Source organism: Acanthaster planci, linkage group LG21 (genome assembly GCF_054643075.1).
Source record: "Acanthaster planci isolate LZ-2023a linkage group LG21, COTS_SCS, whole genome shotgun sequence".
NCBI lineage: Eukaryota > Metazoa > Echinodermata > Asteroidea > Valvatida > Acanthasteridae > Acanthaster > Acanthaster planci.
In genome coordinates, this window is record NC_141797.1 from 5230469 (window position 1) to 5254947 (window position 24479).

The 24479-nt window shown below is 39.5% G+C and overlaps 2 protein-coding genes across 5 annotated transcripts; one reads left to right on the forward strand and one right to left on the reverse strand.

The window, feature by feature from the left end:
• The first annotated feature begins 399 nt into the window (after window positions 1–399).
• On the forward strand, window positions 400–14727 carry LOC110989397 (uncharacterized). 2 transcript variants are annotated; one of them, XM_022253763.2, is made up of 6 exons: window positions 400–1601; window positions 4402–4444; window positions 8700–8892; window positions 9765–10057; window positions 10711–10934; window positions 11490–14727. In XM_022253763.2, the coding sequence occupies exons 1-5, from the start codon at window positions 769–771 to the stop codon at window positions 10915–10917; spliced, it is 1569 nt and encodes a 522-aa protein (XP_022109455.1). In that variant the 5' UTR covers window positions 400–768; the 3' UTR covers window positions 10918–10934; window positions 11490–14727. The 2 variants fall into 2 exon arrangements, with proteins under 2 accessions (XP_022109455.1, XP_022109454.1); XM_022253762.2 differs by having other exon boundaries at window positions 401–1601; window positions 10711–14727.
• Window positions 14728–15840: 1113 nt separating this feature from the next.
• Window positions 15841–24347, reverse strand: LOC110989395 (uncharacterized). Of its 3 annotated transcripts, none has more exons than XM_022253760.2 (5): window positions 24231–24347; window positions 22543–22731; window positions 21005–21421; window positions 19834–20006; window positions 15841–19345 (listed from the first exon to the last, which is right to left on the reverse strand). In XM_022253760.2, the coding sequence occupies exons 2-5, from the start codon at window positions 22666–22668 to the stop codon at window positions 19258–19260; spliced, it is 804 nt and encodes a 267-aa protein (XP_022109452.2). In that variant the 5' UTR covers window positions 22669–22731; window positions 24231–24347; the 3' UTR covers window positions 15841–19257. The 3 variants fall into 3 exon arrangements, with proteins under 3 accessions (XP_022109452.2, XP_022109450.2, XP_022109451.2); XM_022253758.2 differs by having other exon boundaries at window positions 19834–20009; XM_022253759.2 differs by lacking the exon at window positions 24231–24347 and adding an exon at window positions 24011–24224 and having other exon boundaries at window positions 19834–20009.
• Window positions 24348–24479: the final 132 nt, after the last annotated feature.

The following is a 24479-nucleotide window of genomic DNA, read 5'->3' on the forward strand; positions in this document are numbered from 1 at the left end:
TGGCTTTTCAAATAACATGCAATACAATTCCTTTTTACTTGGCAGTTACACTGGACGTGCTAAGCATTGACGGTTTTATTTTTCCACTGAGGATGAAATAAAACACATTCATTATCAAGCAACACACCACTGTGCTTGTCTGATTCTGGAGTACGGCCTTGTACGTATAGCTTTTCAAAATAACATTACATGCGCTGTTTGTTGATTTTTCCCCGGGCCAGTGAAAAATACCCTGTTAACAAATTTTCATATTCACCAGTGCGGTTTTGCTGTGACAACTCCTTGAAAAGGACCAATCACGGCGTCCTGCATAATTAAGTACTCCCACGTGGCCCGAGTGGACCAATACGTTAAGTCTCATTCAAATTGCTATTCGCCCTTTGTTCAAGGTTCAGTCAACGGCTTTTTACTACGATTTTACTACGAACGTACCACCTGTGCAACAGTCATACTCCGAATGGCACAGCGTAAAACCAAACAAATTAATCGTTTCAACTTGATTTCCGGCAACCACGCATTGACAGTCCACCGAGGCATCTTCTGCTGCATCTGTGCAGGTATTTATTTAACAAATCACAGCTCATTTTGCTTAAAACCGTGCTTCGAAACGGCAACGTAAATGTGTAAGTAGGAAAATTTTAACGTGTGCACGTTGACATTTTGCGTCGTATCGTCCATTGATCAATTGACGCATGCCACAGCACGTAACGGTGCACTGGCTTTCATAACGCGTGGAACATCAACTGCTCTACATACATAGGCCTAGCTATGGATTACTTCGATTCAAATCACATGGACCTTTCTGTTCGTGACGTTTTCGAGGCTGAAGTGCAGACGGAAATGGACCAGATTTTGAGGTCTGGATCGGCCAGTTACGACCCAGAGACGGAAACAATAGATCTGACAGGGTACAATCCCAACGAAAATGGCGACCTGGCTGGGGAATTCTCCACAGACCAGGGCGCCATGCAAGACATCGTCTGGCTGTCGGATGGGATGGGGACGCTCTCAGACACCATCTCACACGCTTCCACGACCGCCACCACCACTTCCACCGGGAATGCCAATCTGGATATCTCCCAGCTGAGCTCTCCGGAGAAATTCGCCTTGGATAGTCAGGGATTACTGGTGAACCCTCAGACAGGCCAGCCAGTGTCAACTCTGAATGTTGTGTTGGGCATGCCTGATCATCAACCACAGCCAAATCAAACAATCCTTCTCCAGCAGCAACTCGAGCAAGGCCAGACTCTAGACAATCTATCGACCCAGATGAACTTCACACCAGCTCAACAACAGCAATTTCTGTCGCTCACACCACAACAGCTTCAGCAAAGTGGTCTCCTAGCTGGCCAAGTCAATTTCCAAACACTCCCAGTTCTTGGATTGCAGTCTCAGCAAAATCCCCCATCTTCTCTGGGTACCTCCACTCCCCATCAGACAGCAAGTCTCTTGTCGAAGCAGCAGAAACTGGAACCAGTGGCGGGAACAGAGCAGAAGGTGTATCCCAAGCCAGCATATTCTTACAGTTGCCTGATCACCATGGCAATGAAGAATAGCAAAACTGGTTGCATGCCAGTCAGTGATATTTACCAGTTCATGTGGTAAGTACATGTATTAGTACATGTTAACCTTCTGTTTTAACATTTTAGCTTTCGCAAAGGACTGGAACATTGCAAGGAACTGCAGCTGCTGAAGAACAAACTCATTAGGCCTAAAACAAATCTTTAGCAGGCCTACATGTGTCAGCAAGTCCTCTGTTTAGGTCGTGCGAATTCAACTTGAAAACATCCCAAATCTTTGTCCTTGTTTGATTTTTCCAGAGATTTTCAAGGATTATGGATTTCTTTAAAAAAAGGAACTTTTGCTGATGAATCTGCTCACCCTGTGTTAGGAGTAATTGCAGAATATCTAGCCTCTTGAAAATACAATGTGCACCTTTGAAATCACTGGCTAGGCTGGAAAGCTTAAACCTTTAGGACTTCAATGAGTTCATACATGTGCAGGCAGTGCAGGGATCATATATATTATTTGATTTGGAGTAAGACCAAATATTTTATTTCATGAAACTGCAATGAATTCTGTATTGGACCTGCAGAGTTTTTCAATTTCACAAATGAATACAAACAAGTGTTCCCTACTTATTAAACTTGCTCCCCAGGTACTGAAAAACCCCCTCCCCTCACTGAAATCCCTCTCAAATTAACAGGTGCCTTTTCAAAAAACCTTGTAGGTGTTTATGACACTAAAATAGTTGATGATACAGACTTCTTCCCGAAATAAAATCTGTACAAATCATAACCACCCGAGATCTGAGGCGTACCAGTAGCTTGAAGTTCCATACTTGTATGGGCAACACTTGATGCCCGTGCCCAAACCTATGAGACTTGTCTGAAAAAGCCGAGTGTTTTCTAAGTGCTTCAGAATTTCCTTGCTAAATTTTACTTTGTGGGACATGTTTTCACTTTCTGATGGCTGTTGTTATATCTTAAGGGAAATTAGTGTTGTCTGTATACATGTTTGAAACTCTTTCCACTTCTTTTTTGTTTTTTCAAAACAATTGAGTCATCTTGCAATTTTTTGTTCCTTGCACATTAAGCTTAGGCTGATATCAAGCTGTTGACTTAAATGGACACACATACATGTAGGTAAAAAAATGAGTGGAAAGAAACAGCAAAATCATTAAGCTTTCATAATGAATTGCCTTTATTGTGGACTTGTCACACCTTGTGATTTCTTACAGTAGTAAAAGTCTGATGTTGGACTTTATGACTACATGTAAGTAAAGAAATGCCACTGTTGAAATGAGATACATGTACTAGATATGAAGTCACTGTCACTGCTAATTCAATCAATTACCGGTGCCCTGGCACCTATGACACACCCAATTGATCATTGGGTACTAGTACATGTACACATACAGTACTTTGTGGCAAAATACATGTACAGTACATGTATTGCTCACCACAAATTGTTAATCTTGCAATAATCCTCTCAGATGTTGAATATGATGGAACAGATGTACAGTTGTGCAATACACTTTACCACTGTTGCTCATCCACTTTCAAGTCTTCTTTTCATAATAGCGTGCACTGTAACTGTGTAGTGACAGGTTTTGAAAAAAAAAGTGTAATGGTGACTATGCTTTTTGGTGCAACACCTTGATTAAGGATGTGATGGGTCACGCCCATCCTATCCGTTGCTGGGTGTGTCAGTAATGTACAAATTAATAACTAAGTAATGCACTCAGTACTAGTGGCATGAGTTTGTGTGTACAGGTTGTTTTGAACCAATAGTGGTTGGCTGAAGTTGTCCAAGTAAGATGGAAAAGGAAAATGGAAAAGGCAGCATTTGTTAGTAATGTTCAGGTTTTATAGTCCAAAATTCCCCCTCAATATCTCTTTGTGGTTGAGAACACTGGTGATTAAAATAGTCATTGTTACACCAGATCTACTCTGTATGTTTCACAGTCAAAATTTAGACAAGATGTATTTTCCTGATGTCATAATCCAAATGATGAATGTTTGTAAGTGCTGTGGTACTTATATGTACATGTTAGAATAATTTACCACTGTACCAGGTGGAAAAGAACATTTCATCACTCACTGAATGAAGGTAACTATCCACAAATAATGAAATATGCATTGTTTGTTTCATACAATAACACAAAAATCACAACTAATTCAAATCCCCAAATCTCCTGATTAAATCAGGATTGATATCCCACCTGAATAAATCCTTGCACCACCTATTGCTGTGGTTTCAGAAATTTCTTGCGACCGACTATTAAAGGAAATTCTCCCATTTACCAATGGAATGGAATTTCGGTTCTAAAGAGTGAGTGATTGTGCTGTGCATTGAGATGAATAATTCAGTGACACATCGCTGACCAGCCAATTAGCTGATTCTGTTTTATTTTAAGATGTGGAAAAGAGTTAATAGACAAACACAATGTAAGGTCTTTAACTTCCTGCCATAAACAAGTCGAATAACAAAGATACTGTAACAAGCCTTGATTGACACAGATCATCAGGGACATGAATGCCGTCAAATTCTTAATATTTTTGACCAGTCCTTGATAACCTTCAGTTGCCTTTATCTGTAAATGATGGCAGGTCATCATGCTACTAAAAGCAATGTCAACAGTGTTCCTGGGGACAGGTCCAAATGTATTTGCACTGAAGAGATTTTTACAAACATTTTTGACCATACTGCATCAGATATACTGGCATCTGTACATTTTTATTTGGGGTAAAATTATTGTGACCTTGAGTTATACAGATTTTGAAACTAAATTTCTTTAGCCATGAATTATGAATGATTGAACTGTTATAAGTTGCTTTTGAGTGAAGGCTTCAGAATGTACAGTACCTCAATCAGTTTTACTTTTTTTTTTCTTAACAGTGAGAACTTTCCGTACTTCAAAACTGCTCCAGATGGATGGAAGGTAGGAATGAGTACAGCATTTCTCAAATGTTGAGATTTAGACTCCAATTGCACTCACTAACTATACATGCAACAATCTCACCTTACACACTAATGTAAGAGAGCTACACTTACATTGTACTTCCACCAACTCTGAGAAGTTCTGATTCAACTTTACTTCTGATCCAAGAAGTCTTGATATACATGTACATGTCAGATTTTTAAAAAGGGAATGCCCCGATTAATGAGCAACGTACGTGTACATGTACATTACAGGTACATGTATTTTCTATCAGTTTACCGTATGTACGGAGATACCACCGTGTATAACTATCATTGCACTGGGCAATGTCAGTGTCCAATCCATGTACATGCAATGTACATCACAGGCCTAAAGGGGATGTGTGCATTGTGTGGCCAAACTTTCACCAATAATATTTCAACTACATGTATTAATATGGGACCATCTGTTTCCCAGTGTGCTTTGCTGTGAGTGTCATACTGCTACCAACATACATGTATTATATTCAGGTCCATTGACTTCATTTAAGACAGACTGTGTTGTTTGTTCTTCACTCAAGTGCAGGCAGATTTTGTGACACTTCTGATCTCTTGTTGCAAAAAGTTTGTCTCACTGGGTGTAAAGTCCTTCTCGGCTGTAAATGACATTGCTCTATAGATGTAAATGATAGCATTGCTGATAAGACTTTGCAATAATGAGACTGTGGATTTTGAAACAAATCTGTGACTTTTGGTAGTCTTTGTGCCTAGCAGAAGTCAAACAAGAACCAGCTATAAACAGTGTACACATACATTGTACATGTAATACATTGCATGATACTTTGGATGGCTTTATGGTTTCAACAAATGTGGCCTGAGATGTGTTGGGCGCTAACTAAGCTCCACGTAAGCTCCACAATTGAATTACATGTACATTGTACATGTATCCTGCCCGTAGCCAAACGCACATGTACATGTCCACCCCGCCATTTGGTTGAACACTGTACCAAAACATGTATGTAGGGCCTGTGCGTTAACGTGCATTTTTTGTTTGGTGTGTTTCTAGAATTTAAACCTTTGATAGTGAATTTTTGCATGCTAACCAGAGGTTTGGTTTCATTTTGGCAAGAGCTCCATAAGAGTCCATATGAGACCATCATGATTCTCAAGTGCCATGAACACCAAGTTACCAACAAGTTCGAAAAGGGACTTGGGGAGTTTAGCAAAGAAAGGGAGCTTGGTCCCTAGGGAGAATGGGTTTGAAGATAAACTTCTGTTTGTTGGTGTTTATGACCCTTGAAATTGTGATGGTTTGGCATGGAATTCTTTTCTTTCATTGCTTTTGTCAGAACTAACGAAACATCCCCTGGGAATCCACAAATTGCTGTACACGTACATGTACTTTGTGTCACAAAATGCCATTATTTCAGCTACCAGGCCTCATATTCCGGTACCCATGGTGTACCAAAGTGGTGGCTCAGCACGTTGTTTAGGTGCAGCTACCAAAAAACAACCAGGACATATGTTACTATACAATATACGTGAACATGCAACAATTCTAGGGCCATGTCACAATTTCATTATTACTAGTCCATTTTTTTTTTACCCTGCGGTGCTCATGCTTTTTTCCCCTGTTAAGTCAGGAGGTGGGGATTGACTTTTTGCCACTGACCTGGAGGGGGATTTTCTTTAAGTTAACATTTTTGGACAGCTTTTTAAAACCTATTTTTTTTTAAATTTTGCTATTAGCATAAATTAAGTTTCCTGCACAGTATTCAGGTTAAATTAGGCTGCACAGCAAATTTCTTTGATTCAGGATTGTATGTGTTTACAAGTGCCTTGTGCTGTATTGTGACATGTTTCTATCCCTTCCACCCATTCATTCCAAGTAATAATTAGAAGCCCACAGTGTAGTGTCATGACTGTCAATAATGAATGCCTCACCCATTGTAACATTTTAGACTACACCCAACATGACTGGTAATTACCATTTACCTCCATGTTAATACATACATAGGCCTACTCAGTAACCAGTAACCCCATGAGTCATTCATTGATCACTATCACAATCATTGGACTTACTCATTGTTTAACAGGGGCGTTTGTATTTACAGAAGGTAAAGGGAAGTGTCCTTTTTTTATTTCTGTCTGTTTATGTAAGGACTCGTAAAAGACATTTGGGCTAAACTAAAAGAAAGTTTGCTGTACAAACACTACATTACACTACAATACTATTCCTATTAGCCAGAACTTTCTAAACTCGCTGCAGCTGTTTTTGAAGTCCCTCTGAGAATTTAAGAGATCATACCTGCTAAATGAGTGGAACGTATCCAGCCAATGGCTTTTTATCACCCCTGACCCACACACATTCCATAGGTTGTTGACACAAATTTCTGGCTTGCACCTGTCATAGATTAGCATAACAAAAGCCCTAGCAGGGCCCTTGTGGCACAGGTGAACAATGGGTGAAGGACAGGGACATTAGGAGAGTTTGGGGTATTGATTTGGTGACAGGGAAGGTTAAATCCATTCTTCTGGTCCAGGGGTTTCACAACTGATAGTAAAGTGGAGTAGTAAAACTGACCTTGGCTCCAGACCATGTGCTTTCATTGATGAAATATTTGCTGAAAAGTCACAGAAGCGACATTGTACATGTATGTACATATGCTGAGTTTAGAGTTCAGTGATTTTCATTGTTGATTTATTGTTAAGTGTGTGGACACGCATTCAATTTTTTTTGTAATCTTGCACCCAGATAACATACATGTTCAGTGCATGTAGTTGTATACATGTTCAGTGCATGTAGTTGTATGCATGTTCAGTGCATGTAGTTGTATACATGTTCAGTGCATGTAGTTGTATACATGTTCAGTGCATGTAGTTGTATACATGTTCAGTGCATGTAGTTGTATGCATGTTCAGTGCATGTAGTTGTATACATGTTCAGTGCATGTAGTTGTATACATGTTCAGTGCATGTAGTTGTATACATGTTCAGTGCATGTAGTTGTATACATGTACAGTACATGCTTTCAGTACATGTTCATTGTTCAAGTGCAGACGTGAAGATTTATAATATGAAAATGGGTGAATATACATATACAAGAAAAAGTTTTAGTTTGTAATGTGGTATTTTTCATCAACACATATTAATTATTGAAAGAGTAGTTACTGAACAATTTTATGTTTGTGCTGTTACCAGGGCCCCATTTCACAGCGCAGCTAAACACACTCCAGCATGTAACTGCCAACAGAGGCTCAGCATATTTCATGGAGACCTCAAGCCTTAAGCACAGCAAAGCATTCTTTCCTAATTGTAGGAAGAATTTGCTGAACCTAGTTGTAACAATGGAAATGTCTATGTTCGCGCAGCCGTTAGTACAACCACACCAAGCACCACACTAAATATGCAGTGTTCGCAACATTTTCTGCTTTTGTGAGAATGACTTTTCAGACTTGTATGCAAGCTCAGAGCAATGGATGTACCGGTATGCTCAGAACTGGTTAAAACATTCACTGTAATCTCTGTTGGTAAAAAAGGACCGGTATATTTGTTCCCACCAAGCATACATGTACATGTAGTCTCCCATTTGACCCAGCACAAAGAGAAAAGTGCATTTATCTTCCTAGTCACATTTCATGTGTGCACAAATTATACAGGAAATGGGATATGCAAAATTGACATGTACATGTACAGTATGTTCAAAGATTCAGTCTGACATGTGAGACACACGTTGTGATATACCGTACATGTACTTTGTTTACTCAAGTTACATTTGAAGCTGACAGTACTAGGAAATCATGCTTTCTTTGATCTTTCCTCAGTATGTACATGTATGTACATGTATCATTGTATTGCAAATTTTCCAAAATCAGAATATCTGTCTTAAAGTAAAGTTTTACCGGTGGCATGGTGCATGGTCCCATAATGTACACACACATGTACATGCATGCACATGTACGTTTAAATTAAGGGGTAATTTTGGGTGAATATTGATGATTCAGGGCTGGTTTGCTTAACATTTACTTTGAAACATAAATGCAATTTGTTAAGCTGCAAATTGAACATACATGTACATGTACATGGAAATATGTTTTCTTGGATCAGGTGATTTTCCAACTTTTTTTTCTTCCCATTATGATACTGAATGTTGAAAACCAGTGTACATGTGCATTTACATCGTACAAAAACCTTCAGTTGCTTGAAACTTCTCTCCTTGTCCAGACTTTTGCTCGTAATTGAATTAACCAATTTCTTTGCAACCTTTTTGGCAATAGAACTCTGTGAGGCATAACCTCTCCTTAAACAAGTGCTTTGCCAAGATTGAGAAGCCTGCGACTGCCAACGGATCAAGTCGTAAGGGATGTCTTTGGGCCCTGAACCCAGAGAAGGCTGCCAAAATGGCTGAAGAAGTCCACAAATGGACTAAGAAAGACCCAGCTGGCATCCGAAGAAGCATGGCCAAGCCCGGTGAGAATGAAGCGTCATTGCTGTAGTGTGGCAACAGAATTGAATTCTTGGCTGGTGTAAATGTTCTCATGAATATCAATGATTAATTGAAACTCAGTGTGTAGTGCTAAACCTCTGTACCTAGGAACATTCCTCCCCCAAAAGCTACATTGTCTATCAGTGCAATACATGTGCATGCATAATTGAGGTACATGTACTGTACGTGTGCCCGTACATCTGTACTGGGACATGTACCTACTGGCCTATCAGTGTCTTGGCATTTCATTGAGCAGGCCAGCAGTAAACAGGTCCTGGTCTGCCGGTCATTCATTCCTAGAAATGTAAACTTTATTTTCTTTTGTAAATGTTAAGTGTGGTGTGTACATGTACCTTTCTGTTACCCTGCTTATTTGCTGGTAGACCCTTGCTTGGTTTGTTCTGTGATTATCCTTGTCCAATATTCACTGCTCGTAGCTCATCGATGTACATGTGTTGAATTTTCTCTGACAGATTTTCCCATTTCTCTACTCTTTTGGTGAATGTTTAATTAAAAAAAAGACTGTGAATGTAGTTTGTTCTTCTGGACCTTCAACTCTCACAAATTTTTGCACAAAAGTACACATTATTATGCTTGATGATGCAGTCTGAAATCCATCAAAATACTGCAAAAACCACTCTGGTCCAGGCAAGATGGGTGTAGTTGTGCACAATGCGTGCTTTTCAGTGTATTCTTTATGATATTTTACCCTTCCCAGGTTGAGATTATTGACACAAATACACCACACAAGCAGAAATGTGATGTCTTCTCAGTTGACATGTGCAGCTTGGAATTGAAGCTAATGGGGGGATACCAAAGATTTCAATTAAAACTGAACTTTTTTTGGTAAATCCAGAGGAACTTGAGAGAATAGAGGAACGAGTCAAAGACAACAACACCCAGCCCATCCTTCATGCTAAAACAGTCTCCTCTACCACACCTGACATCAAGACCATCGTCATGAAGGCTGTCTCTACACCGTTGTCCACGGCAACTACTACCACGACAACCATACCGGCCATCAATCCAAAGTCGCATGTGGTGGATCCCATCCCTGTCAGTTTATACCCGGCAGAGGACGTCTTCAACGGTGACATCAATATCGTCGACCCTTCGCTCGCTTCATTGGAAGGAGATTTCAGTTTACCTGTACGTTCAAAACGTCTGCACCTTAATTAGTTCTCCTTCATTCTCTCAAGCTTCACCAAGCATTCTGCTCATTTCACAGTTTCATTGTTGGGCGTACATGTACCAATTAGCGGGTGCAGTATTCACAGAGTGCAGGTCTCTAAACTGAAGATAATCTGAGGAGAGGGAGGAGATGTGCCCCCCACGGAACCCCATGCCCCCCACGGAACCCCATGCCCCCCACGGAACCCCATGCCCCCCACGGAACCCCATGCCCCCCACGGAACCCCATGCCCCCAGCCTCAATTAATTTGCTTTCAGTGCCCCTTGAAAATGTGTAAGCACTCAGGGCCCCATGCAAGCTCATGCCCTAAAGAAATTCATGTCAGCGTGACATCAGATGTTTTGTTCTTGACTAACCGTGCCTTTTTGAAATTCCAAACAACGAGGAATGTTCTCTCCACTGCACATGAAAGACAGAGTTTTACCTTTTAATGTATTATGTAACATTCAGTTTGTTGAATTTAGTCACAGTTCAAGTGGTTTTGCTGTTTTCGTTTTCTTTCCTTTTAGCAACTAGTCTGCTCATACCCCAAAGTTTACAAACATAATATGCTTGATTTAAAAACTGAGAAAAGACTTAAAGGTGGTTTTTTGTCCTGTGCCTCCCATAGGATCACCTGATGGACCCACTAAACTGTGAGTTGATGAACCTAGATGTACCGATCACAGTGTCACCCCAACCAGGCAGTAACCCATTGTTTGGAGGCATCTTGGACACATCACCACTCAAGGACAACCAGTCATTGACAGCCATGAGTGAAACACAGTACTCTCAGTTCTGTAGTCCCAGCCGAACACCAGTGACAGCATTCATGTGACGCTAGTGAAACCATAGGTAGATTTCTTAGCACCCTGTTGAAATGTTGACACTGTGGTTTTCTTACATGCGGTTAATTTTCAAAATATATCCATTTTTGTTTTAGTTTTGGAGCTTTTTAAATATTTGCGTGGACGGAACTAAAGCTCACATGGTCTGAACTCACCCTGATGTAGCAGTTTTGCTGCCCTTGTAGTTTAACCTTGGGAGTGGGGAAACAGTTTCAAACCTAGCATGAAACCCAGACTGCCATTAGTTTCCAAGGGAATAAAACTCTGTGATTAACAGTGTGGTAGTATACAAATATAACATGGTTTGAGGTTGGATGGTCAGTGTTAGTTTCCCACCTTGGGTACTAGTTTTATCAACTTCCAATACCTCGGGGAACTAACATTGACTGTCCGATCAGAATAAACCATGTTATATTTGTTTGACCATACCTCATACATATTTTATTTAATAACCTCTGAAAAAAAAAGTCATCTTTAATTGTTTCCACGAACTTTTATTTGTTCCTAAGGTTGAAACACAAACGCTTCATCTTTTGTGATTTACATTTATTTTACACACAAGAATGCATGCAGACCGTCACTAGGCTGGCACCACCACGAGTGCAAAGCACACCTGGACGACAGTTCCTGGATTTTCTGCTACTGTGCTTGTGTTTTTTTAATTGTCACCCGGGTAAGCCGGGCGACATTTGAAAATGCATGCTTATTTACTCCTTGCGCGAACGATTGCATGTGTTCTTGGCAAACAGCAATAATAGTGGCTGGTGTGTGACCGTGAATGAGCCAATGAGAGTTTGGTGATCCGTCATGAATATGTAAGAAGTATAGTAATCAACAATAAGCCACTTGCGAGTTAAATTTGAATAAAATCTGGTACACTGTGAAACTTGACAGTTTGAATTCCCCAGACTTAAGACACTCATGATTTGGGGCAAGCTTTTGCATAGTGACCACCATCTCTGGAATGGACTGGTTCCTTTGTGCCGTTCTTATCCATTGAGAACAGTGTATTGGTGTAAGGCATCTCTTATAGTAATGAAGCAAAAGTTTGCCCCGAATCACGAGGTATAGCAACAGTGGTTTTAGTATGGAAAATTCAAGTTGCAGTGTTCACGTAAATTTAAAGAACTCAGTGTACCAGATTTTATTCAAATATAACTCACAAATGGCTTATTGAGTTGTTTTATAGTGAACAAGAGAAAAAGTTAAAATACAAAGACTTATTTGTTGATTATTTCACGCTTTTGAAATTGTAATAAATCACTTCTTCCTCGAAGGATTTTGAAACAAAAAGGTGCCATGTGATTTTACTGGAAGGATGAGCTGAAATTGTCTGAGGTTTCAATTAAAGATGTAAACTCTTACTGGGTGATTGAATCTGAATGTTACTCCATTACATCACTCTTTCAAATTTTGCAAGTGGTGTTCATTTTAGACTATGGAAGCAGTTAATGTCTCTTTGGTGTATCGCTGTTTGTGTAACAGAATGTGTATTTATGTCTTCTTCAATTCTAAATCCAAGATTTTGATTAGTGGATATTTCAGTAATGTTTGTATTTGGTCGGAAAACATTCCTTGGAAAGTGAGTCAAATTCATGGACTTAACTTGAAACATTGGTCTCGAAAAATCCCTGCTGAAGAGTACGTGTAATTCAAACATGTTTATACAGATTATAGTTTTTGCAAAAGGAATGTAAAAACTAATGAGCTTATTAATGAAATTCAGGTCATTTTTGCCACGAGTGCCTTAAAATCATGCCAAGGAAACATTTTTGGAGCAAAATCAGGGAACATAAACACTGAAGTATTTTCTAATGTTTACGTTGATAACAATCTACCAATCAAACAAAATTGGCTCAGGTTGCAACATTTTACAGGTTTCAAAAAAGGGCAAGGTAGGGTTGGAAATCACTGAATTTTGCAAACTGTGGCTTAAACTCTTGCAGGTGTATAAATGCAACAGGATTTGGAGCTTCAAAGTCAAATTCCAATCACTACTGTATTATTTTGTCAAATTACATCTCATTTTAAATGATTTTAGCAGCAAGAAAGCCTTAACTTTTTATGTAAATTTTGTAAATTAAACTAATAAGTTTTGTAGTGTGTTCCACATTTTTCTGCATGTGTTTTCCCCTAAGACTATGAAGAGATAATTACAAGATCAAATTAAGGTGAACAAATGATTCCCAGGTTAAGTCTCGAAGATTTTTCTTCCATTATTAAGCAGGGAAAATTGAAATTTGTATTCATGGCTTGACAACAAATTTTGAATTATGCTCAAATGAAGAAAGCATGAATGGTTAATTTTGTGTGAATTAATTTTGTGTGAGTTGGTTGTCAGGAAGAAGGATGAATTTGGACGTGGTTGAAAAGTGGCGTCAGTTGAAAGTAAATGAAGATCTTCAGCTCACAGACAGTATTGAATGCAGGCTTGTAGTTACTGGGAGCATTGTGCATTTTGATTTGATGGGACTTTGTTGAACATTTGTATAGCCTTGAATTTGAAACGTTTTATATGGACTACTGAAAAACCATGAATTAAAATAGTTGAGAAAATGTACAGAGGACGTGAATGATGGATCTTTGTAATCATCAGTGCCATGCAATTATTAACCAATTGAAAATTCAAAAACAGGAAAATATGTAGGTAATGATAAATTGAGAATACTGCACATGGAGAAACCATGGCCCAATGTTGAGAATTTACTGAGCAAATTTGCCTGCTCAGCAAAAGTTAGCAAAGGACCAACTTTAAGCAGTGGACATCCAGTGACATTGTGGCTGCTAACCTACACATACCTTTTTGTCAACACGGCTATCAAAGGTAAAGACTTTTTAATATGGTCCAAACATTAGAAACCTCCCAATAGATATTTAGACCAAAGAATGAGCTAAAACCCAAAATGGGCAGAGGGAAAGGGTCTGCACATTTGAGTCGATGCCAAATTTATGCGTGTAGTTTTGCCAATGACATTTCAAGCAATTTTAACCGCATCACTCTTCCACTTCCTGTTTGTTTGAATAGGAGATTGTCTCAGTTGGTTTCAGAACTTAGTTTATTCAAAGTCACTTCAATAGCTGATGGAATGAACCAGGTTCCAAAGAGGTAATTTGGGTTGCCTTCTGTATGAAGACATATGTACATACATGTACATGTTACTGTAGATTATTTTTCCACTTTTATACAGGCCAAGTGAACGTTTTTGTACACAATATCAACAAGTAATAAACATGTACCAATGGAATGTGTGACATTCAAAATTCCTTTTTGGGGGGTGCTGAACTGAGTGAAATGGTTTTATTTGTGCTTCTGTCAAACTTAAGTAGGTTTGTCTTGAGGCTTTGGCAGTAAAAGTTCAGGAATGTTACATTTGTCCTTAAATTTCTTCCTAAGTATCTTGCTTTGTGTTTATTTTGTAATGCTTTCAGTACAGTTTGGGCCATGTACTGACGTCCAATGATACATGTATATGGACACTCGTAGACAGACTTCTGTGATGGCACAATACAGTCACTGTGTATAGAAATACATGTACATCCATGCATGCATGCCCAAGTTTGAATGCCAAGAATGGATACAGGAACCTTTGTGGAAGTGAAGCAATTCTTTTTATGCTTTTTATATTCCTTCAAGATCAAAGGTGATCAAAACTCTGGGGTGTGGTTGTCACCACTCATGTCCATCTCCAGCAGGTTCATTTGAGGCAATTGGAACTGTCAAATTGATTTTCAGCTAAAGTGCTTGCTATCATCAAAAAAGGAATCCAATAAACATGGAGTGCAGGAACCTACTTTCAAAACAGGCATTCATTCTTGCCCCTTTGTCCAGTTTACCTCTTTCTGTTCACCTTTTCACAGTTGCCAAGCAATGTTTCTTGAATTAGCTGATGCCCTCATGCTTTACTTCACATGAACAGTATGTCATTTCTGATAGGAGCATTTGTGCAAAGTTATGAGCAGCTCAGAATTTACCTGTACATGCATGTCACTTGCACTTGTAATTATAAGTACAATGTTGTATTAACAGTGCGTTTATGAAGGAGTTGGACTAGCTAAAGTATCAGATCTCCTGGCCAGTTTGGGTTTTAATCAAGTATTGAATTGAAATTGGTCTCTAGACCATAAGTCTTACTGCACTATGCCATGGTACTACATGTACCTACTAAATTCTTCACTTGTCAGCGTCATGTATTTCTGCACCTGCAACTTGACGGACCCAACACCCACCAAAAGAGTGAAGTTTCTCTATTCTAGTTACTTGTGAGCTGGGGTTGGTTGTGTTTTGACCTGATCCATGTCATTTGTCTCACACTGTTTCCAGAGAATCCAGGGGATCTTTTTTGACATTCTCATGTCAAAGGTAGTCGAGTTGCATCCATCAAGGTTTAGAATTCAGCTTTATATACCAGTGTGGAAGACACAAAGTTATTTCAGTTAGAACTTTTGAGATAGTAGATGGGAGTATGGGATCATGAGAGTAAAGTGGGGCTAACTATAATAAATGCTGAAGTTCAACCTTTATTCCCCAAATTATACATATCAAATGTTTTCCAGGGCACTTACCTGACAGGCATATACATGTATCCCCTTTTTTTCTGAAAGATTGATCTGACCCTGTCAGATGAGTACAGCCACTTCAGCTTACAAGATTTAAAAAGGCAAGCAGGTGCATTAATCTTACAATTGGGAGAAAAATCTCAAAGGGATAAAACTTAGACCCAAACCCTGGCTTACATGTCACCTTGGTGTGATGTGATAGTGTTTCAGGGATGGAATGTGAGGGAAGGACCAAACAATACACTGACCTACATGTAACTTCCCAGAACTTGTCGCACTTACGAAACAGAGATTAAATAAATGCCTGGGAACTCTGATATGGTAAACATTACAATGAAACATTGACCTCAAGACTGAAAAATGCTTTGAAGTTTTTTATTCCAATGCTTGGAAATATTTAACTTAAAAATAGCAAACTATCCATCACTACTGAAATGTACAAATACAAACCTACCAAGCCTAAGTGTAAACATACATAATACATGTCAATAAAAAAACACCCTGGAACAGTGCAGCCACAAAACAAACTAAAGACAAGAAATATATCTGAAAATTACATGTACATGTATTTCCATTTTCTTTCAGTGGAATTTGGTAACAAATATCCACAGTTTTTAGCAACATCAGAACTTTAGAAGCCTTAACAAACTTTCAATAAATAATGCACAATTCTAGTGTATCAAATAACCACAGCTACCGACATTAACTTGAGCCAGTAGGGTGATAACTACAACCTTTAAGTACATGTATATCTCAATCGTATGTGGTCACACAGGTCTTTCCATTTGGAATGTCTACCCTACAAATAACAGGACTACATGTATAAGTTTAAAATGTCTAGCGTTTTCCAAATCATCAGGGTCTACCCGGCCCCTACCTGCATCACAGGATCAACTTAGGAATCACATCCAGCACATTGAAGCTCCCAAACAGAAAAATAAAGAACAAGTCATGTAGAGCAAATAGGCATATCATATTACACGACTTGTTTGTGTTTAGTTGCCAAGCATAAGTGTTTTCTACTCAGTACGTTGTATGCTTTGCTGTGATGCCCAAAGGATGTGAAAGCAAATGCCAGGAATGTTGACTGTTCTCCAAGCCATCATTCCTGTACTATCAACTCTCCCTGTCGGATGATCCTGAGGCAAATAATGACATAGTGCCTGAGAAACATGTAGCATACTGACATACCTACCAAGGTATTTTTTATATTTATGGGGAGAGGAGTTGGAGCAGGAACTCTCATTGATTCCTACCCCTTCCCCAAAATCTTTTAAGTAAAAAACCTTTCTGACAAAAAGAAATTTTGTTTTTAACTAAAACTCTTTGCACAATCCCAAATATGTTGCTTATTAAAGTCAATTTCAAAGTGTAAGTTTGAAACTTTGTTATCATCCTTTCTATGACCACATCTGTGTACTTGTACACACTTTCACTGCAGGGAAAATAGTTTACACCTCCAAGAATAGAAATTCAAACAAAGTTGTTTTAAACTTAAAGCCCTGAAGAACTGAAAGAGAAGTTACCATAAATTCTGCTAATGACCCACACTGTGTTACACTGTCACTGAGTTTGGTTTCTGCTAATGACCCACACTGTGTTACACTGTCACTGAGTTTGGTTTCTGCTAATGACCCACACTGTGTTACACTGTCACTGAGTTTGGTTTCTGCTAATGACCCACACTGTGTTACACTGTCACTGAGTTTGGTTTCTGCTAATGACCCACACTGTGTTACACTGTCACTGAGTTTGGTTTCTGCTAATGACCCACACTGTGTTACACTGTCACTGAGTTTGGTTATTAAACCAGTACACGTACCATGACCAACCACAGATTTACAAAACTAAGGCACTTTTTAACCGGCAAAAAAGATTAAAATTCATATGCACCACATTGAACCAGCATGACTGCCATCCACACATACAGCACTGTCAGTGTTATATAGAGCCTGAAAGTTGACCCCTGATGGCGCGCCCCTGGAACCCTTGGATAGGAAAAACCTGCACTATTTTTTAGATTTTATTTTTTTTGCTCAGTTACTTCTTAAAAAATCTACCTTGGAAAAAGGGCTTTGTAAAATATTTGCTAGTATATCACTTTACAGGAGCTGAACAATTACCTGACCTACATGTAAAAGAGAAATAGCCTGCCAAAAATTGACCCATCACTTCCAGAAACCTAAAAGAGCCATGGGGCAGCCTTGTACACAGTTGAACATTTACAGTTTCACATTTTATGTTAGTCTGACGGTAAAAGCCAAAATAAAAACAGATCAAACTATTTCACTGACTTTGCTAAATTCATACGGTAATAAGGTTAAAGTAGAAATCTACTTTTACGAAAGATTCTTATATTTTATCTAACCTTTGCTGACAAGAACTGTGTCATGTCAACTCAATGGAATCTGGAACCCATAGACTGCAGGTATGTAAATCTTTGCAACGTTTTACAATCTTGTTTTCACGTAAGCACAGGCAGTGAAAACAAAACCTAGGTACGATATCACCAGAAGTGAAAGGTCGTTAAGGAAATTCGTTTTTTACCCATATCCAGGTGACTTTTCCTAAATACTACTTGAGGAAAACAAGGGTAAAATTCCAACATGAGTGTTTCATGGGTTTGTTTCACTTTGGAATCATTATTCCAAAAGTTATCGAACGTGATAGGACAGCCCCATGTAAAATCCTCCTTGGCAGCTCATGCAAGGGTTCCGGGAGCTCGCTGCGTGACCTTTTACTTTCAGGCTCTATTCAAGATGCTTCAAGTATATTTAACTTAATACTTCTTTCAGATAATTCAAACATGTAGTTCTTCCCGGCAAGACCCATGTTTTGTGAAATAGTTGTGTTTAGGGGCAGCTGTATCTTTTTGGATATATACTCCCCAACTGTCAGTTCCTTCAAAAGCCACTGGGATGTTTTCAAGGATTCTTTGTGTGTGTGTCGGAGGAAGCTAGAGCCCAGCGTCAATGTTACGTACAGCAGGGCTTGATGTAGTTGGAAAGTTAAGACAGAAAGTATGTGCCAGGATTATGGAGGATTTAAACGGCTCCTGGCAAAAACAATCAAATGCACGGAGGATGGAAAAACTGACGGCAACATCACTGTTAATTAAAAAATTTTTAATTTGGGTTAAAAGTTATGGTAAATCTAACATGAATGTTCAGACTAAACACAGTGGCGATGTCATCTCAGTAAAACAGCCAGGATAATGTTCAAAACGCTCACTCTGTTCATGTTTCTTCCACTGTGTCCTCCGTGGAATAAAAGGTAGTGCCTGAATTACTTGGCTGTGATTTAAAAGTACACAGGAGTCTAGGAGTGGTGGCAGCCATTATCCATAGTCGTGTGTAATCTCAACCCATAGCCAGGAAAAATGGGACACTGCCTTTACTGACTTCAATGCCAACAGGGCGCTTCTTTCATTGCTCTGATAAAGGGAATATCTAAGAGGATTTTTGTCTCTTTGATTTTCATTGGAATATACACAGACTTGGAATTTTCTGGCCAGATTTTACCTTTTTCTAATAATGTCCAAATCTGAATGGGTTCTTGGGCAAACTGCAGTTCTACTACATTTGTATCAGACTTTAACAAAGCAGACTTGACTGGTACTTATTTCTCCCTGTATTTCTGGCTTGGAATGTTAATTGCGGCAGATGCCCATTTTGGCAATCAGATGATAGTCACATCCGTTCCTCTCCAATAACCACTCAAGTGGGATCTCACACTACATACTCATAATGACTAAACCTACATTAAAAAAAACATCATATATAGCTGACTGGCTCCAGAAGTCCCTCCCAACAAGGCTTACAGTAGCACCTGACGTGGCTCCCTGTACTGTGAATCTCCAACCTGCACAGAATGATATGGGTAACGAAAGCAATTGATCAACAAGGTCCCAGACAGAGGAAAGCTCTCTTCTGACAGACTATGTCCAAATCATTTGACTACGAGAGGTAATAAGAGACAAGTCAATGGACATGATTGGAGCTACATGTATTAGCAAGCAACTTCCACGGGAAAACAGCTATTTCCAGCAGTAAATGAATACAGCAAAATTTAATTGTCATTCACGGTTAAGGGTCAAAGGTCAATGTTTACTTGCTTATTAATTACAACATTGAGAGAAAAGCTTGTCAAATGAAGAAGAAAAGAAATGCATAAAAGCTGGTGGGCCCAGGCTGTGCTTTACAGCTCTACCAGCAAGTCTATGTTATATCTGCTGTGAACACACAACTTCAAGAAGTACAGTTGAACCATATTAATAAGAGCACTGCTAATACAAGATTCTGCTTATGACAAGGAAATTTGCTTATGACAAGGTCCCAATCCTTACTTACGGAACTGAGGCTGGTATCAATGTGGGCTCCGTTGTCGGTAGACCAGGCTGGTGGCAGCATGGAGCTTCTTCTGTTTCCATGGCAATACGTGCTTGCTCTATCTCATTGGCCATTTTTAGAAGGTGGTGGTCGTAGGGGACATCCCAATAATCGTTGCTTTCAAATTCCACTTCCTGCTATGCCAGAAGTTGAATGAACAACCAACTATATCAACTCCACAGTCAGAGAAATACAATGGTCAAAATCTCAAAAAAAAGGTGTAATTTATCTTAATCTACCAAAGCAACTTATGTTGTCCTTTTTCCACTGAGTACAACCATATACATGTACATCAAAACAAGCATAATTGGAATACAGAATGAAGAATGAGCAACAGTTTTCTCTTAATGCAATATAATTGAGTTTCAACTGCCATGTTGTTCAGTTGGTAGTTTGCAGTAAATCCCATCATTCCATTTGCCTGATTTACCACACAGTACTATGCTGGTACCTTCTGACTGATTAAATCTGAAACACATGTTACCGCAGCAGTGCTAGGCATATTTTCAGACTCACAATTTTTTTAAGTGGCCGCTGAAATATTGTTTGGAAGAAACCCATATTTTTAAAAAAGTTGTCTGGGCTTTGGAATTTAGGGCAAGTCTGGGTATGATAAAATGTGGTCATGGCTTATTATCTAGTATCAGAGCAAATGACATGATGCATTTGTTGCGAGGGCTGCATCAAATTTTGGCTGTATTTAGGAAATAACTTGTTGGTGACATGCCTGATGCTGTGGTCTCCAAAGGCATGTATTCTGTCCAGCTGTGACCACGTAATTCAGGCATGGCAAAAAAGTTGATTTTGCAGGCAACTCTAATGTGACGTGCTAAACAACACACCACTGTGTTGTGAAACTATTTCAAAATCAGTGCCGACACAGGCATAGAGTCATGGTTGAAAATTAACATCGGTCTTCCGAGATCCTTCAAAATTTACTAAGTTGTGAGAAAATTGTAGAATTTTAAGAATGCAAAGCCATTGCATTATTGCCTTTTATGCGTGATTTGATGCCACTGAAAGTTAAAGAGTAAAGAATGTATAATCTGGATGACATGTAGGGAGTTGTGAATGTTAAAGGGCTTAGGAAGGTCCCTTCCTAGGATGCCAAGGGAATTAAAGTGTAGTTTACCTCCAGCATGTTTAGCCTGTTTTGGTTGCGTTGCTCACACAAACATTGGCTACTCGTCTGCTGTTTCCAGGTATCTGTGTTGCTTGTTTCTGATTGGCTGTTAGCACTCATACCGCTGGTTGTCATGGCAGTGTCCATGTCACACGGAGTTTGGGAATGCATATCAGAATTGTGAAAATTCTGAGTTGGTGGCAATGCATTTGGCGATTGCACAATATCTGCCCCTTCAGGTTGTACTGCAGCAGGCTGTGGAAATGCTGTCTGAAAAAGTTCCTGGGAGGAGTTTGCTGAAAGGCAGTCTGGTTGGCTGGAAGCTGCCGATGCCTCATCCCGTTGCCATGGTGATGGCTGGGAATGGCCTACTGGGTGCAGCAAATGGGTGGATGGGTGCAGACAGTGTCTTTTTACAGTTGTGATCTTTGGGATGGGGAGAAGAAAAATCAAATGAGTTACTTCGTTACTTAGCTATTCACCTTAACCACTTCGTGCTGGTGGCATTTATCAATGTTGATGATGCTGGGATGGGATAACTATAACTTTTTCTGCTTTCAAAATTCTTTAAAATTCATATCTTCATTTACTGGACACTTACACCCACACGAAGGATTATCTGGTTCCTACTTTAATCTGACAGGCAACATCTATTGATGCTGGAGTATTTCAGCCAGGCCTGCTGCCTTGTAAAAAGAGCCCAGATTTTGTGGTGTTACGTAATTTTCTTCTGTTCACGAAACTGGCACAGTGCGCTGCTGACCTCTTTTTAATAGCGGCCAGATTAGCATGCAGCGGTACTGTGTAGCTCATTGCTGCAGTGGTGGAGTGCTTTTGTCCCCGGTAGTATTTCGCGCAGGCTGAATGTCCCCAACCGTGGTATACTGTTTCGAAACAAGGCTGGATTATCTCCACTATCGAGAGTGAAAAAATAATGGTAAATCCCAGCAGCCTGGTCTTTTGTTACGAGTACAGTCTTTTGTTACAAGGCCCAGTTCCCTTTGTCCAATTTCCGAGACCCCAGCCATGCGTCAAAATCCCCGGCAGAAAGTGGTTAATAAAGTAGTGTATAAAATTCTTCGTCAAACAGTTCATGTTCTTAAGAGGTCCAACATCCTACTGAGTTTATGTACATGTATTTATCAGGCATACCACTAGACTGCTGTGTGGCACACATGTACCTTTTCAACGAGTTGGTCTTGCACCACTCTAGTCTGTTCAAACTGAAATCACATACATACATGTATAGCTTCACTTCCTGGTGCTTCCATGGTTGAGGAAGTCTCTGTAATGAATGTCACTCAAAACACACACTTGGCTCAGTGAAATACCTGAATACAGAGCACTTCAATGTATCTTCAGGAAATTTGGGGAGAATCTGATCTGGCTCATTACTGAGCAAAAACCTCTACATCAAAACCTTCAAAATTTCAGAGCTGTAATGAATGGTAAACATCCAGTCCCAATCATCACAAAGACTACATGTACAGTCTACTGCTCTGGTATATTGTCATCAATGGCCAACAGTTTTGTCAGGCATGCTTTACCTGTTCACTAGTGGTCCCACACTCAGTGAATGTAGCCTTACGCTTGGTGCCATACACCTGACAGTGCACCTGTGATATTGGCAGTGCTCCCCAAGGTTGGAAGTTAGGAACTGTGGGTATGGCCATGTCAGGGTTCTAACCACCCTGTACTTCTAACAGAGCAGGACCACCTGATGTTCAGTCACTGACCTGAAGATCAACAAAAGAAATCAACCTTGTAAACATTTAGTTGGCCTACTATGGTGTACAAGTAGATAACTGACCATGGGAGTGCTAAAGTACCATCTTTCAGTACAAAAGCTATTACATGTATTACAACTTGGATTGAACTGTGTATTTGACCATCGAATTATGATTTGACAAACCATCCGGAGACGAATTCCATAAGACGACACAACAAATGTTTCCATGCACTGATGTATTGGCCGTAAAATAGTGACAAGATGTCCTATGAAGCCAAATTTAGCATGGAAAATAGTGAAGCTTTTACTGTTAATGTTAACATGGTTTAGGCTAAATAGAAAACACAGAATTTTCCGAACCGCTTTTGGAAGGTTTCTGTACAGGGTAGTATGAGAATAAATTTGATGTCCAGGTTCATAGCTCATTGCTTTGCAAGGTCTAGGAAATTCAACATGTTCAAGCTACAAGTACATCAGTACATGTACAAAAGCAAGAGAACCAGACAATGACTATGCTAAATGCACATGTGAAGGGAAAAGTTCTCAACAAGGACATCACTTGACACCTTGAGCACAAACCGTATGAGACTGGTCTGAAAAATTCTTTATAGGTAAAAACCCCTCCACATAAACTGACATCACTAATTTTCTCCTGCAGTGGTTCATTAGCCATCAGAAAGTGATCACATGTAGTGTACCAAAAATTAAATTTAGCAATGAAAATATTTTTCAGACCAGTCTCATGTAGCATGTATATGCATGATAGGGTTTGCATGCACAAGGTGTCAAGCTTCAAGTCAGCAAGTGATGCCCGGATATAGAACTCTTTCCAAATTATGCTTTATAAGTACATGTAGGCCAACGTGAAGCAATATTTTCACTGTTAAATTTATGACATGGGCCAACACGTCATAAAGCTGTCACCATTTTCTGATGGCTTTAAAAACAGTGCAAGGAAAAATAAGCGATGGCCGCACAAGTGGAGCTCCATCCATGCCACCTGCATAAGTCAACTCCACACTACAGTACAATTTGCGAGTAGGCCCCAATTACCGGCAAACAATGAGAGCGTTAACAGTTGAACTCCACAACAGTACAATCGTCATTCAGAAGTTACCGCACTTTTCGAGGCCGGTGACACTCTCTAACCTAAGGCGAAAGTGAGTCTAACATTTTGCGTTGCAGCAACAAGAAGCTTTCTGCTTGTACTTCCAGTATGTTACACTTGCAGATAATTTGCTTGACTAAGATTAGTCAAGCAAATTCTATTAAGCTAGTACTATTACCATGGAGGAAGTCATGTTCTAACTGTAAGCCCACCATGAAGAGGAGGCCTAAATCAAATCAAGCGCCATAATGGCGCGGATGTTGAAGTTGCAGAGATGATTAAAAGTATAAATTATGCCTGCCTGCATCTTTGGTTCACCACGTGCACTATGAGAAAAAATAAAGCAAGGAAATCGAAACAGAAGAGGACCGTTAGAAGAGAAAACAAAGGTCGTGTACCTCTCTCAGGATTCAACCAGCACGTAATAACCATAATCAACCACTCGTTTTTCTGCGCACAAAAGAGACACACAACGCGCTTTATGCGATAGGCCCCGTTCACACAAGACAACCGCGATTTTACAATAATTGAAAATAAGCCAATCAAAAACGAGGTCTTATCTTCATGTCGTCAACCTGTCGGATTTATTTTAAGATCTATGTGATTGGTTTTTATAATAAGAGATGCATTACAAAAATTAAGTATGA

What these genes read in the sequence shown, in the direction of transcription:
- LOC110989397 (XM_022253763.2), top strand. Translation starts at nt 769, where the DNA reads ATGGATTACTTCGATTCAAATCACATGGACCTTTCTGTTCGTGACGTT. An exon ending in GATATTTACCAGTTCATGTG is followed by an intron (nt 1,602 to 4,401) that starts GTAAGTACATGT and finishes TTTTCTTAACAG; the next exon opens with TGAGAACTTTCCGTACTTCA. An exon ending in CTGCTCCAGATGGATGGAAG is followed by an intron (nt 4,445 to 8,699) that starts GTAGGAATGAGT and finishes TTTTGGCAATAG; the next exon opens with AACTCTGTGAGGCATAACCT.
- LOC110989395 (XM_022253758.2), bottom strand. Translation starts at nt 22,668, where the DNA reads ATGGCCATACCCACAGTTCCTAACTTCCAACCTTGGGGAGCACTGCCA. An exon ending in GTGGGACCACTAGTGAACAG is followed by an intron (nt 21,422 to 22,542) that starts GTAAAGCATGCC and finishes CCCATCCCAAAG; the next exon opens with ATCACAACTGTAAAAAGACA. An exon ending in TTGATACCAGCCTCAGTTCC is followed by an intron (nt 19,346 to 19,833) that starts GTAAGTAAGGAT and finishes CATTCTGTGCAG; the next exon opens with GTTGGAGATTCACAGTACAG.